This window comes from Spermophilus citellus (genome assembly GCF_964194105.1).
Source record: "Spermophilus citellus genome assembly, chromosome: 8".
Lineage (NCBI taxonomy): Eukaryota > Metazoa > Chordata > Mammalia > Rodentia > Sciuridae > Spermophilus > Spermophilus citellus.
This window is the reverse complement of record NC_138189.1, coordinates 12,844,990-12,860,549: the sequence shown is the minus strand read 5'-3', so window position 1 is coordinate 12,860,549 and position 15,560 is coordinate 12,844,990. Positions and strand designations below refer to the sequence as shown.

General features: G+C 31.3%; 1 protein-coding gene across 1 annotated transcript in view; it reads right to left on the bottom strand.

The window, feature by feature from the left end:
* Positions 1 to 15,560, bottom strand: part of NCAPG (non-SMC condensin I complex subunit G) — a 39,316-nt gene that overhangs the window by 23,049 nt on the left and 707 nt on the right. Inside the window, exons 2-12 of the mRNA XM_081303272.1 lie at positions 14,889 to 15,092; positions 14,236 to 14,464; positions 11,730 to 11,875; positions 11,389 to 11,473; positions 9,836 to 10,028; positions 9,299 to 9,448; positions 7,019 to 7,159; positions 5,771 to 5,894; positions 4,582 to 4,671; positions 4,083 to 4,262; positions 916 to 1,026 (exon numbers count right to left, since the gene is read on the bottom strand). Coding sequence (XP_081159398.1) covers positions 916 to 1,026; positions 4,083 to 4,262; positions 4,582 to 4,671; positions 5,771 to 5,894; positions 7,019 to 7,159; positions 9,299 to 9,448; positions 9,836 to 10,028; positions 11,389 to 11,473; positions 11,730 to 11,875; positions 14,236 to 14,464; positions 14,889 to 15,092 — 1,653 coding nt within the window. The remainder of the gene's footprint in view (positions 1 to 915; positions 1,027 to 4,082; positions 4,263 to 4,581; positions 4,672 to 5,770; positions 5,895 to 7,018; positions 7,160 to 9,298; positions 9,449 to 9,835; positions 10,029 to 11,388; positions 11,474 to 11,729; positions 11,876 to 14,235; positions 14,465 to 14,888; positions 15,093 to 15,560) is intronic.

Genomic DNA, 15,560 nt, shown 5'->3' with positions numbered 1-15,560 from the left:
TAATACTGTGTCCTCTAGGCACATATGGCTATGGAGCACTTGAAGTATAACTAGTCAAGCTTGAGATATGCTAAAAGACTTAGTATGAAAACGATATAAAATATCTTAACAATTTTAATACCAAGTAAATCATAAAATACCATTTTGGACATAAACAAACGAAAAATATTTGGACATACATGTAATATGTCTTAATATATTAACATTAATTTTACCTGATTCTTTTTACTTTCTTTAAATGTCATTACTAGAAAATTTTGAAGTTACATAAGGTTTCCATGATATTCCTATCATAAAGTACTGTTCCTGAGTTTTGTAGTACTTATGTTCTGATGTCTACACAATGGAGACTATAAAAGTTTACTTTAAAGTCCTTTAAATATAGTCATGAACAGCAGAACACAATGGCACACATCTGTAGTCCTGGCCACTTGGGGGACTAAAGCAGACAGACTTGTCTGCTTGAGCCTAAAAATTTAAGGCCAGCCTGGGCAATAGAGCAAGAACCATCTCAAAAAATAATAATAGTAAATAAACTCTTTTCACAGGGATCACACTGTAACCTTCTCACAGTCTTTTTCTACACCAATATTCCAGCACTTAAAATTTTATTTTTTATATGATTAAGTTATCTCCTCTTCTTACTCAAAGAATGAAGTCATTCTGCTCTTTCCAATGTGAAATAAGTTTTTCCAAATCTTTTAAAAGAGTAATTATTACTTTTGTACTAGGTCCTTTATACACATTACCTTATTTAGTTCTCACAATATGAAATAGTAATTTTAAACATTTTTTTTAACTATTTGTTTATCAGATGCTTAAAATAGTAATCTTTTATACTTTTGAAACCTAATGAACGTATTACTTGAGAGGAAGGACTGGGGTAAAATAAAGCTTCAAAGGTCAACAACATACCAAAGATTCAATGATTCCATTCATGGTTGCACCTATGCCAGCTGAAATGGACATCAGCTTCAATAGTTCATAGCATAAAATAAGACATTTCTGTAGTGTTTCAGCATCATTCTAAAATAAAAGACAAAATATTCACCATTACTAAGAATATCTTCTGCATATTCCCTAAATGTCTGCTTAAATGCCTAGGGCACACTGTCATTTCATATATACTCCCTGGGTGATTTTTTTTGTTTTGTTTTGTTTTTTTACTCCCTGGATGATTTTATCCAGTCATACACCTCCATTTATCATCTATAAGGTAGACTAACTATTTTCTAAGTTTCAGATTCGTAAATATAAACTGTTACATTTATTCTTGGATGTTCCACAAGCCCTTCAAACTCAACATGTACAAAAGGGAACTCATTATTGCCCAAATCTCTCCTCCTACTGCGCTCTCTTTCTTCATAACATCACCGTTATCTATGCAGCAGTCTAAAGTAAAAGACCTAGAATATGCTGAATTCCCTCTTTTTCCTGTTGTAAATTCCTAAAAGCCTCTCAAATATGTTGCTTCTTTCCATATCCAGTCATCTTATTCACACTGCCATCATCTCAAGCCTACATCACTATAGCAGTCTCCCACTGTTACACCCATTTCCTGAAAAACAGTGATCTTTCTAAGACAGAATACTCCTACCACTTAAAATACTAATGGATTCTTGAGTAAAGCACAAATTCTTAAAGATTTTTTATACAAAGCCTTACATGATCTAGCCCTCAATTTTCCCCTAGATTTATTTATTACCTCTCCCTCAATTCTCTAGTCATGTCAAAATGAAGTTTTAAAACAAAGCAGGTATTCTTTAACCTGTGGGTCATCACAAATCATTCCATCAAGGAGAGATACCAGAGTTCATTAAAAGTACACATGTAGATCACTCCTTAGATCCCAATCCTACCTCTACCATTTACTATCAGTGTGAATTTAGGCAAATAAATTAATCTTTAGAAATGAAGATAATAGGGCTGGGGTTGTGGTTCAGAAGTAGAGCGCTTGCCTACCATGCATGAGGCACTGGGTTCAATCCTCAGCATCACATTTAAAAAAAATAAAAGTATTATGTCCATCTACGACTAAAAAATAAATATTTTTTTAAAAATGAAGATAATAGTACCAACCTCATGGGGCTAGGGTTGTGGCCCAGAGGTAGAGCACTTGCCTAACATGCGTGAGGCACTGGGTTTGATCCTCAGCACCACATAAAAAATAAGATAAAATGAAACTATTGTGTCTACCTATAACTAAAAAATAAATATTAAAAAAAAAAATAGTACCAACCTCATAAAGTGACAGCTACAATCAAATGAATTGAAGTGCCTGAAGAACTAACAGAAAAAAACATCCTTTTACTGTTCACTTAATATTTTCATTCAAATCTCAGGTTAAAACACTTCTTCCATAAAACCTGTATTTCCCAATCATAGCATCTATTTTGCCATGCTCTATTTGTACTAAAATAGCTTTATACCCTTCAAATAGGACAATTAGACAAGTAAATAGTCAGAGTCAACATAAAGAGATAACAATCATAACAGACCACTTTTGCTAATATTCTCCTAATTTATTTGCAGTTTGTAATTTTTTAGATTGTATTTCAGATTTGCTTTAAATTTGCTTCAAAGTTTAATGGCCCATGATCCACAGACTTTGAAAAAAAAAAAAAAAGAAAGAAAGAAGCGACTACTATGAAAATAAATTCAGTCATTCTCAATGGACAGATGAAGTGCTGGAATGAGGAAGTCCATGGCTAGAGATATAATGATATGGATATAACATAGCTTATGACACCTTTTTATATAGTAAACTTTCCAAGTCAGCATTCTACTTATGAAAGTACTATAAATAGCACTCCCTAAACCAAAAGTATAATAATAAATGTTCACTACAAAGGCAAGATCCAAAAAAAATCTGAATTAAGTTAACATCAAATTTAATAATTGATATCAATCTATCCTATGTTAAAGTAAGTTTGTTAGGAAATAAATAATCCATTTTAGAGACTAATTTATCAAATGACCAAAGTTTTAAAAACTGTTTAAAAAGTTTTAAATATTATTAGATATCAAGATTAGTATTTCATTAAAAATAACAAAACTTTTTCTAAAAACATTTAAAGTAATTACACTTTAAAAAATAGTCATGGTGGTGTACACCTTGTAATCTCAACAACTCAGATGGCTGAGGCAGGAGGATCATAAGTTCCAGGACAGCCTGAGCAACTTAGAAAGATCTTGTCTCAATAAAAAAATAAATAAAAAGGGCTAGGGATGTAGCATAGCGAAGTGCCCCTGGTTCAATCTCCCCTCTCCCCAAGGAGGAAAATAAAAAGGAGTAATTAACATTCCAAAAAACCACGTAACAGCATGGTTACCAATGTAATGCTTTTCCTGGCAATAGAAAGGTCATTGGTCTTCCACAAATAAGGGAACAATGGACATATTTTCCTTTTTTAAATGGTTTTTTTAAACTATGTTGGGGGGAGTAAATAAATACATAAAACTGAGAAGTAAACTACTGGAATACTACTTTCCCTGAAAGAAAGAAATACTTCAGATTTCAGAGATTAGTATGACAAGGGAACAAAAAAAAGTCCTAGCTACAGGATAATTAAAGTTAATTAAGGCTTTTCCAAGGCCAAAAATAGAAAGGAACAAGGGAAACAAAAAAGTTTTCCCTGTTTTAGTTCATTTTGCTACTACCAATTTCTCCAAAGTGAATATATTCTGCCAGTTTTGTGAGTTAAAGAAAATAAGATTTAATTGAGGTAATTAATTACACTTGAGATTTAGTATAAAAAAGTTATTGATTGATGGATATTATTATTCAAAGTATATGTATAAAGACACGAATTGGTGTGAATACACTTTGTATACAACCAGAGACATAAAAAATTGTGCTGTATATGTATAATAAGAATTGTAATATCAAAGGGGCCTGGGATTGGGGCTCAGTGATAGAGCGCTTGCCTAGCACATATGAGGCACTGGGTTGGATCCTCAGCACCACATAAAAAAAATGAATAAATAAATTAAATAAAGAAAAAAAAAAAGAATTGTAATACATTCCGCTGTCATATATAAATGAAAATAATTAATTAATTAATTTAAAAAGTTATCGATACCTTCTCTATGTGGACTTCTTTAATTTCAAGTTGTTCTGTCTCTTTCAACAGGTTTATTTTGGCATCTTCTAATGCTTTTACTTCTTCTTTTAATTTTGATGCCTGATTAAAATCTTGTAAGGTAATGCAATTGTCCAAAGCTTCTTTTGCTTCAATTAGTTTAACTTTTATTTCAGCCATCTAGGAAAAAATAAATACTGATTGTGTAAACACTAAACAAAAATTATTAATGTGAAAATCTACAGAAAACATGAGTATTATTTTAATATCTCAATGACCCAGAACTTAAGCAATAAAACTTACAGTCACAATCTTCCTGAATTATGGATCAGCAAATCTCCAGACTGACAAAATCTGGTAACTTTGTAAATACTTTTATAGTTTGATATGTAATAAATAATTTGACTTTGTGAACAATATCACAAAATCATATTATAAGAGGAATTAGACTTGCACAACTACATTACTCAAACACTTCTTTAATTTAAAAGAGACTGACCTTGATTTCTTTCTTCCTTGCATCAGATGGATCAACATTAACACCAACAGTTACAATAGGCGCTCGAATCTCTGAGATAATTTCTGTAACCTGATAAGTTATAATTCAAATTACAAGGTTTACATATCTGCAAATGATGTCAAATTGCTACATGAAACTCCAAGTATTATCTGTCATATGTCATTTACAGAAAAACAGAGCAAAATATATAGGTAAAAGTAGCACACATTCTGATTGCTAGACAGTTTTAGAACAAAAAAGACTGAACACATCTGACTAAACACTGAGGATATCTGAAGGGAAATAGGCACAAAGATGTTAAAGATTAATTAACCCTCATATGATATCTGAAAGACAGAAAAAATAAATTATGATGCCCATGATTAGACACTATAAACTAAAATTCTGTCTAAACTCTTCAACTCCTCTCTTGTCTGGCTTTGTGGGAATTAAATACAGAAAAGTAGAATATCCTTTTATTCTTCTACTGAGTACACAATGCATAAATATTAATAGCATAAACAAGGAGCCATTTGGACACTGGAGATGGCTAATTCAGGAAAAGGCTGCCTCCCAAATCAAAGTACTGTAGCAAACGCTAGATAATCACTAAGAACATTGTAGAAAGAATTGAACCTGCAACTCAGACTACATAATTATGTGAAAATAATACAGGTCTCTTTTGGCTAACCTAGAAAAAAATAACACTTTTGAAAACAGTATTGTAAATAAAATTTATTTCCATATTTACCAAGCACTTTATGAGTAGTACCTCATTAAACAATAAAGGTAGGTTTCGTCGTTATTTTGTAGTTGAGTAAAAAACCTAAGTACCTTTCCCAAAGACACAAAGTCAGAAAGTATCAGAGGGGTTTCAACCCAGGTATTTGTGACTTCAGCCAACTCTTAGTACTGCAGTATCCAGTGCCTCATGGGCAAAACCTCATCCTACTACTACTCACTTCCTCCCAAACCTATTCTCCTTTAAACTGATTAAACAGAGTAATAGACCCACCAAAGGAGGAAGGTATGTTAAAAATGTGTATGTGTGTGAGAAAGAGTGAGAGACAGAGGTAGATATATGGATTTTTAATTTTTAAAAACTTGTTAGACAAAACAAAAAGTTCTAAAGAGAAATTAAAAGTCATTGACCAAAACCTCTTTATCAACAATGAACAAAATCACTTACAATTTGTATTCTCTTATTATCATCTATAATGATATGAAGTAGTCTTTCCACAAGAAATGAAATTAGGGATATAGGAGTTGTGGGTAGAGTAAGAATCTCCTGCAAAATAGCCAACAGTCGTTTCCTACAATCAAAGAGATCTGTTTTAATTTAAATATCACTATGATAAAACACATTTTATCTCTAACATTTCACTTACTTAAATTTATCTCAGTTTTTTCACTTACGTTTATCACTATAGGTTAAAAAAAATCCATATGTACAGACTAGGTAAAAAAAAAATTTTCATATTCTGCAAAACAAAGTTTATAAACCACCCTATAATCTTTAATAAATCAAAATAAAATGACAAAGTCCCAAACATGAACCAAACCTTTTAGAAAGTAGTACTACTAGCCCTTTCTGAAATAAATACAAATAGAGATTTTTTTTTAACTAAAAGCTAAAAAAAATTTAGTCTGAAGAAACTCAAGTGGGTTTACATACATATACATGCACATACACACACCATCATGATCCACAGTGTCATTTTAGTTAATAGACTACATATATAATGAGAGTCCCATCAGATTAAATTGGAGCTTAAAAGAGTGCCTAATGACACAATAGCCACAGTAATATAGTTCAGCACATTACTCTGTGGTGATGCTGGCATAAAAAATAAAAACCCATCACATTATTACCAATATAAAAGCATAGTACATACAATTCTGTACAGTTACAGTATGTAATATTTAATAATAAATGAGTACTATTGTATATATTTAATAATAAATATACTTATTTATATATTTATTTAATAATATACATTTATTTAATAATAGGTGAGTAGCTATTGGTTTATGTATTTACTATACTGTATTCATCATTATTTTAGAGTGTACTTCTACTTATTAAAACAAAAGCCTACCATAAAACAGTATTCCATTTTATGTTACGCTGGTGGCAGCCTTGTGTATGTTATAGTCTCTTCATTACACCACAGGGCCATATCATGCAACCTACACCATCTTGGTTTTTGTTCGTACACAGCATGATGTTTGCACACCAACAATATTTAATAACACATTTCTCAGAATGTTTCCTTTTGTTAAATGACACATAACTATATGTCTATATGTCTACATGTCTATGTGTATATATACATATAGAAATATACAGAAAAGAAAAATTATTATAACAAGACCATTATTCCAATATAGGAAATTAGAAGAGTAAATATGAAAAAGGATTAACATTTACACATACCTTCCTCCTTCTTCACTGGTATCCAAAGACTTGATAATCAGAATCAATTGCTGACCTATGAACTCTTTTGTCATCAAATTTTCAATGTAAGAAAAATCACCTTTTTGTTCTTCAGTAACTACTGGAATGCTCTGGATATAACTAAAACAAGCAAAATTAATAAAGTAGGATCTAGTGGATACCAAAGACAAGTTGATTCCCACGTTTAAGCCAGAAAAAGATCTTTTTCAATTAATATTATTCTAAAAACATGAAGTTTATACCCATTCAATAATAAATGTTATTATAATGAACTTTGCAAACTTTTGATGGAGCTAAAGAATTAGAAAATGTATTTTCTACTAAAAATATTCAAGTTCTGAATCTCTTGTCCAAAAGTCCAACTAGTCATAAAAATCTAGTCTTTCCTCATCATACCTAATTAACAATCATTCTTTTGTTTAAAATAATAGTAATAATAGTAATTACACAAGTAATCCATGAATACAATTAAAAAAATTTTAAATGAACAATTTCATAAATGTACATTATCCTTTCTTAGGACCCTATTTCATTTCTGTAGTGTTCTTATTTCATTGAATGTACTACTAAAAAAAATCACCATTAACTACCTTTCATCCTTATCATTGCCCAAATTGAAGCCTTTCCCAACCCTCATATCAAGATTATATTCAATACCCTATCACAAAGGTCTCCCTTTCTCATGTGTAAAATCCCCCAAAACAAACCAAAAAAAAAGGCTACCTGAAAGCAAAATTAAGACATTTACAAGGAAGCTTAGTAGACTTTTTGTTTTAATCAGTGAAAATGGGAAGCACCCTAAATATCTAATAGAGAAATAAATTAAATGCTACCAATGTACTATGGAACAATAAACTCTTGTCAAGACTATATAGATTTATATTCAACAACATATAATGCCTTTGGCCATCAACACTTAAAAAAAATAAACAAACGGAAAACAAGAGTGTATACACACACACATACTTATAGAGCTGTTCTTTTATTTATTTGTGTGGGGGGTGGGGCAGGTAATAGAGATTGAACCCAGAGATATTATGCCAGAGCTCTTTTTATATTTTACTTTGAGAAAGGGTTTCACTAGTTGCGCAGGCTGGCCTCTAACTTGTGATCTTCCTGTGTCTGTCTCTCAAATAGCTGAGATTATAGGTGTGAGCCAATACACCAGGCTAGTATGCTATATTTAAAAAAACAAGAAAAAAAAACTATGTATACATTTACAGTAATATATATAAACAAGGAGGTTTCAAAGTACATATCCCACATTGTTTAGTTAACTAATCAATCAATTAATCAATGGGATTGGGAAAGCAAGAAATAAAAGGAGAACTCAATATTTTTATTTTATGTACTTTTGTAATTTGAATTTTTACAAGAATGAATATTTTACTTGATAATTTTAAAGTGAAATGTATAGAAATAAGTTATGCAAATAATTTAAGAAAAACAAATTTTTTAAAATTTAAAACTAAAATCTACATGGTAAGTTTTTAATATTAAAACTGGCCATAAAATCCCACCCAGAGTTGAAAACTATGGCCCAAGGACTAAATCCACTATGCTATTTTCATACATCTTATAAGCCAAAAATAATTCTTACTATTAAATTTTTTAAAGTTTTTACACACTGCATATTATACAAAATTCAAATTTTAGTATCATAAAAGTTAATAAAATTTTATCAGAAAATAGCCACATTCAAGTCATTAACATAAAGTATTCAGCAAATTTTGCATTACCGTGGCAGAGCCAAGTAATTTCTTTTAAATATTTATTTTTTAGGTGTAGTTGGACACGATGCTTTTATTTTATTTATTTTTATGTGGTGCTGAGGATCAAACCCAGGGCCTTGCATGTGCTAGGCGAGCGCTCTACTGCTGAGCCACAATCCCAGCCCCATAGCTAAGTAATTTTGACAGGGAATATATGGCCCACAGATAGGAAAACATTTACTATCTGGCACATAATAATAAGTTTACCAATGAATTAAAAAAAAAAAAACACACACACACACCATTATTATTAATTTCATAGAGAAATATTCATAATCATGTCTCAACAGCTTTGAGGAATAAAACCATAAACATATTGACTACTGACCAGTATAGGATATTCTCCAGAATACCTAATATACATACCCATTTATCTCTACCTGTCTAAAAAGGGGTTTTTAACTTACTCCCAATCAAGCATGACTTTGAAGAAAGGGCTAAGACCGACACACAAACACAATAAAAACCAAAAGAAAAGAAAATTTACCTCAGTAAATATTCTGCATATATAACAGGTTCTGGCAAAATCTGCTCTAAAAATTCTTCACCTTGATCCCCTTGTAATTTCAAATATTCACAAAGAGCACGCCAATACAAAGCTATTTCAGGAGTTAATGTTTCCACTGGAATCAATTTCCTTCATTAAATAAGAAGACGATAAGAAAAAGAATAATCTTTATATTTAGTTAAAATTTTGAATAAAAATTGAAATGAAAAGATTTGCTTTATAATTACCATTCTTTTAATGACATCATAAATTAATTATCCACACACAATGAACAAATATACAATAGGGATGCATGTTTTTGGATTTTCTCAGGGAAGGCTAATGCAAAAATCAAAATAATAAAATGGGAGATCACAGCTAAAGTAGACAGTCTATAATAAATCAATGCATTCTTATAGTACAGGGGGGAAAACTAGAAAAAAATTAAAGATATTGATATAAAGCAATAGGGAGGAAAAACTAATTTTATTTGCAAAAGTTCATAAGCACAACTCAAATAATGAATCCCTTATGTACCTGCCATCATTGTTTTTACAGATTTCCACCAGTTCACTGAGAGGAGTCATTGAAAATAAGGCATTAAGAACTGACACTGCCACTTCAGAAGAATTTTCCACATCCAACCTATGAAGCAACTCCAAGATATTTCCTTCAGTGAAACGTAACCAGCCCCGGAGAAGATGCTTCTGGATTGCTTGTTTCACAGCATCTGTTGGATCATTTGAAACATAGATAAACAAAGGCTCCCCCTAGCTTTCATTTCCTGTACTTCATCTGTTTTCATTAATTTCTTTCAGATTGATGTTAACATCAAGACAATATTTACAACACAAATATTTTAAGAAGCAGAACAAAGCATATTAAATTAAAAAAAGAAAAATACAATGATACTGCAAAAGTTATAATGATGCTCACTTCCAACTACAAATGGAAAAAGTTCAGCACCAAATACCCAACTAAAAAATTTTGCATTCCCTCTACCCTAAGACAATGGGCTCCAGGAATTAGCCTAGAATTTATAATATCAATTATTTTACTTTGTTGCATCTATAACACAATTCTATTTGCAGAAGTGAATTAAACAAATATACATCAATGCACAAACCTTTGTCTTAGGTTTTAAGACTATCCTACTCAATGACTTTGGACAATGTTTTTCAGACAAAAGTTTGTTTTCTTGCTATAGCAAAATTGCACCATCTTGGCCTTCCCATCAGAGTTGGGAATTTTAAAACATCATTCCTATAAGTAGATTTTGTAGTTTAACAGATGGGGAGAGGGATATTATACTGGCCTAATGCACCAGTATATGGTCTGTCAAGTATTTGCCAAGATACACAAATTTTAAGAAAGATAAAGGGCACAATTCCCCCCCAAAAAATGCCAAATGTTTTCTCTGATATAAGGAGACTGACTCATAGTGAGTTAGGGAGGGGGGAGCATGGGAGGATTAGATGAATTCTCGATAGGGAAGAGGGGTGGGAGGGAAAGGGAGGGGCCAGAGGATTAGCAAGGGCAGTAGAATGTGATGGACATCATTATCCAAAATACATGTATGAAGAATCGAATTTGGTGTCAACATACCTTATATATAAACAGAGATATGAAAAATTGTGGTATATTTGTGGAATAAGAATTGCAATGCAAAAAAAGTACATATATAAAGGCATGAATTGGCATGAACATACTCTATATACAAAGATATGAAAAACTGTACTGTATTTTGTAATTGCAATGCATTCCGCTGTTGTGTATTTAAAAAAATAAAATCAATAAAACTAAAAAAGGGGGGGGGGCACAAAAAGATTCTAACTTCTGATGTTAATTATCTCCATAGACCTAAATATAGTTTCTCCATCTATGAAACAGAAAGGTTGAAAGCTCAGCTCCTTCAAAATTCTAAGATCTTTAACACAATGAAATGTTTTCTGTATGATCCAACAACTTCTACCAAGTTTATGGGAATGACAGGCTTACTCACCCTAATTTCTAATACTTGTTTCCTAAACCCCAGTTAGTCTGACTTCAAAATCTAGTAAAACTTTCATATATAAAGATGTATATCTTACCCGATCTGTCATTAAGACCTTGTTGAAGGATCATTACTCTTTGAGCAATGGACATTGCTCTCATATGAACCTTTTCAGCTAAAACCTTAAAACGGTAATAATAAAAAGATGGTCATTAAACTTAACACAATTTATAGATTTCTTAACTAGTAATATAAATAACATTCATCTTAGTAGGTTAACCAGAATCTCCAAAAAAAACTCGGACAAAAATTCAACCTAAATTATCTATACTCTCCATAATCTTAGAGAAACCACTATTATGTGCTAAGTATTTTCCAAAAGTACTTAAAGAAAATGGCTTCTTTTAATATGCCTGCAAAAATATTGAATATATTTACCTGATAAGCCAGTTTTCTGACAGACTCTTTTACATCCTTGGTGCGCCCCACAATTTTTGGCAAAGTCTTTGCTGAGGGTGCAATGCATGATAACACTGCACGCCTAACTTCTGAATTTGAATCATTTTCAACCAAAGTAGCATATGCTAAAAATAAAGTAATACATTTTAGTACTAAAGAAATTATTTAACAAGTCTTATTTTAAATTTTTTTTAAAAATTACATACTTTAGTCTCACACACTTAATTTTAACTGAAAATATTCTCCACCAACTTCCCTTCTAAGGACAGAATGAGAAATTAAAAATAAACTAGGTGTGCCTAAAAATAACCCTAAAAGTGAAAAGAAAATTTACTTCGTGGGCAGTTTATTTTAAACTGGTATGGCTTTATTAGGATCCATGATTTGAATTTTTAATGAATGCATGGTAAAAATAACTTCTGGTGGTCCTCACTAAAACAAAATCCATTTCTTATACTTAATTATATTTATTCTTGTACTTTTCACATTGTCCCCAGCTTCATTATCAAGTACATGTTGACTATCAAGCATATATGTTTTATACAACATCATTATGCATATCATTTAACACCCCAAAATGCCAAATACTACAAGCTATCAAGCTTGATTACAAAACTGGTAACAGGGACAAGTGAATAGTTAAGCACAAAAGTGTCTAAAATATATCTAGCACATATGGAAAAGTGAAATTGACAATTTTATGACTCCAGAGGTAAAGTTTTTTTTTAAAATAAGGGATTAAAAAGTACAAATCCTAACAGAAGTTAATAATTCTGACACTAGAATTTCTGCTCAAAAAAAGACACCTAAAGAAAAGTGAAACAATGAGCAAAAACTGGAAGACATATGTAAATCATATAATCTAAGGATTTTCTTTTCAGAATATACAAAGAACTCCAATAAATCAATTAAAAATTGATTTTTAAATAAAAAACAGATAAATGGATAAAACACACTGACAGGCATCATATAGAAATAATAATGCATGTGTAATGATGTTTTGGTCAATGACAGACTAAAAGCATGTGACAGTAGTCCCATAAGATTACAAAGGAGCTGAAAAATTCCAATCACCTAGTTACATCTTAGCTGTGGGTAACATCATATCATAATGCATTATTCACATGTTTGTGATGACAAATATAAATTAACATACTATACTGCCATTTATATAAAACAAAGTACATACAAGGTATAGCATTTAATACATGACACTAATAAAACACTTCTTATTGGTCTATGTACTTGTCATACTTTTTACGGTTTAGAGTATACGCCTTCCACTACTAAAAAAATGTTTGTAGAAAAGTAATGTCATGCCATGTTGGCAGCAGTCTCATACATCTCATGTTCAGCACAACTCTTGACTGCACCAAGAAAGCACATTGAAAAATTGACCTATAGCATCCAGTTTGTATAAGTACTCTCTATGATGTTCACACAACAACACAACCAGAAAAATCAACCTAAGAACACAAAATGTATTCCCATACTTACATGACACATGACTATATCTGGCTGCTAAATATATGAAAACATGAGCAACAATGGGATACACACACACAAACATACACCCACATCACCACTGCATTTCAAATCTGATATTACTAAATATTGACAGGATATGGATCAATGAACACTTTCATGCTCTATTACTTGAAATATTAATTGTAAATCACTGTGTAGAGTACTCATACCTTATCTAATAAAGCTGAACACACATATATTCCAAGTCCACTGTTAGGCATAAACCTTATAAAAATATTTGAACATACATACCAAAAGCTATGTAATTAAGAAAATTCATAATAACAATTTTTTTAAAAGCAAAATAATTGGAAACAATTAAAAAATACATTAAGATTAGAAATAATAAACTATTAACTCCAAACAACAGAATGCTATATAATACATTAAAAAAGTATCACATATAAACACTAAAATTAAAAATAATTTTGAAAGAAAAATATAGTACAGTTCACACAAAATGATAGACAAAACTTTACAAGAGCCACATATGATTATGTTTTTTAACTAAAAATTAAGTTTTTTTTTTTCAAAAAAGTAATAATAATTACTTCTCAGGGACAGGTATACAGTTGTGATACAGACAGGCCGACTTCAAAGACACTGATAATGTTCTTTTTTTAAATATTTTTTTAGTTTTCAATAGTCCTTTATTTTATTTATATGTGGTGCTGAGAATCAAACCCAGTGCCTCACACATGCGAGGCAAGTGCTCTACCACTGAGCCACAACCCCAGCCCATGTTCTATTTTTTAAATACATTTTTTTAAGTAGTGGTTGCTACTTGGGTGTTCTACTCTTCTGTATGTGTGTGTGTATGTGTGTGTGTGTGTATGTGTGTGTGTGTGTGTGTGTGTTACACATACATTATATGTAGTTCAAAATAAAAAAAAATTACAATTGCTGAAAAATTAACAAAATCAATAAAAACTGAAAAGATTTAGGAGGTCACACATACCTTTAACCACTGGACATTCATCATCCTTGGGATCCTGAAGTCGCGAAAGAGCCAGGACTGCTTGTATTCTCACATTTGGAATTTTATCTTTTAATCTAATAAGCATGGCTTCATTAATTTTATCAAACAAATCATCATCAATCTGGGCATTTTCTGGCATACTTCCCAAAAGCTTGTTTATGAGCTGGCATACTCTAAATCTGACTGCATTGCTGTTTGCTTCATGAGACTAAAACAAAAACCAATATTCCTAGTCAACATACCATTCCTAAATATTCAATGCCACCTGAAATGACAACAGTAATTTATTATTTGCTAATAAACTATGAATGCATTTATATATAACTATATAAAGATACTTTTTATTCAGTTTGACAGTTTGAAAAAAAGTATTTACTAAATTACAAATTATTATCTTTGTAGGAACTTGTAAAATAGAAAACTCACTGAAAACAAGTGAGAACTGATTGAAAGAGATCATCAAACACTTGATGCTGAAGTTATTTGTAAAGCCCACCTTTTACTGTTAACCAGAGTTATTATATACTCATTCACAGATATTTTCTCAAGCACCAGATATTGTCCTGACACATACAAAATTTAAAGTAAAAGTTTCTACATTACTTCCCCAAGGTGCTAGTTTTCATAAGTACCTTTAAGAGAAAAGTAAACAAATAATTTAAAATGCCACCATCTTCCTCTTCCTCATCATCTTCCAAATTGGACTGGTGAAATGAAGTAACAAATTTTGCCGCGAATTCTATTACCCTCTCCACGGCTGGTTCCCGTTTATAAACCACCATAGCATATTTAAGGTAATGAACAAACTCTTCATGAAAAACTGCTTTATCATCCATCTGAAAGACAAAAGAAACCCCTCATAAACTGCTCTGATTAAGATCCTTTAACCTAACATGACCCTAATACTGTGAGAGCACTAGCCAAAACACAAACTAAAATCATTGGTAAGCTGTTATCCAAAACAGCAAAAACAAAGAAGTAAGTCTGCACGAATTTCTCTCTAAACTATAATTTGCACCTCTCGGAGGGTACACCAGAGAGACTTTTGGCAGTTAAAGAATTCTTATATTTTCTTTAAATGCCCTTGAAATTTTCATTACGCATTTAGTGTCACTGGAGTATAAACCTGCTTTTTCATGAACTCACAACCAACACTGACATATTTAGCCCTTTCTATCACCTGGAAATTTCCCTTGGTAAAACTTTCACATTCTATCCCATCTCCTACTTAAAGCCCTATTATACTTCCTTACAACTTTTCTTTGATATCAAGATACCTTATCTTTCCCAAAATCATTGTCCCT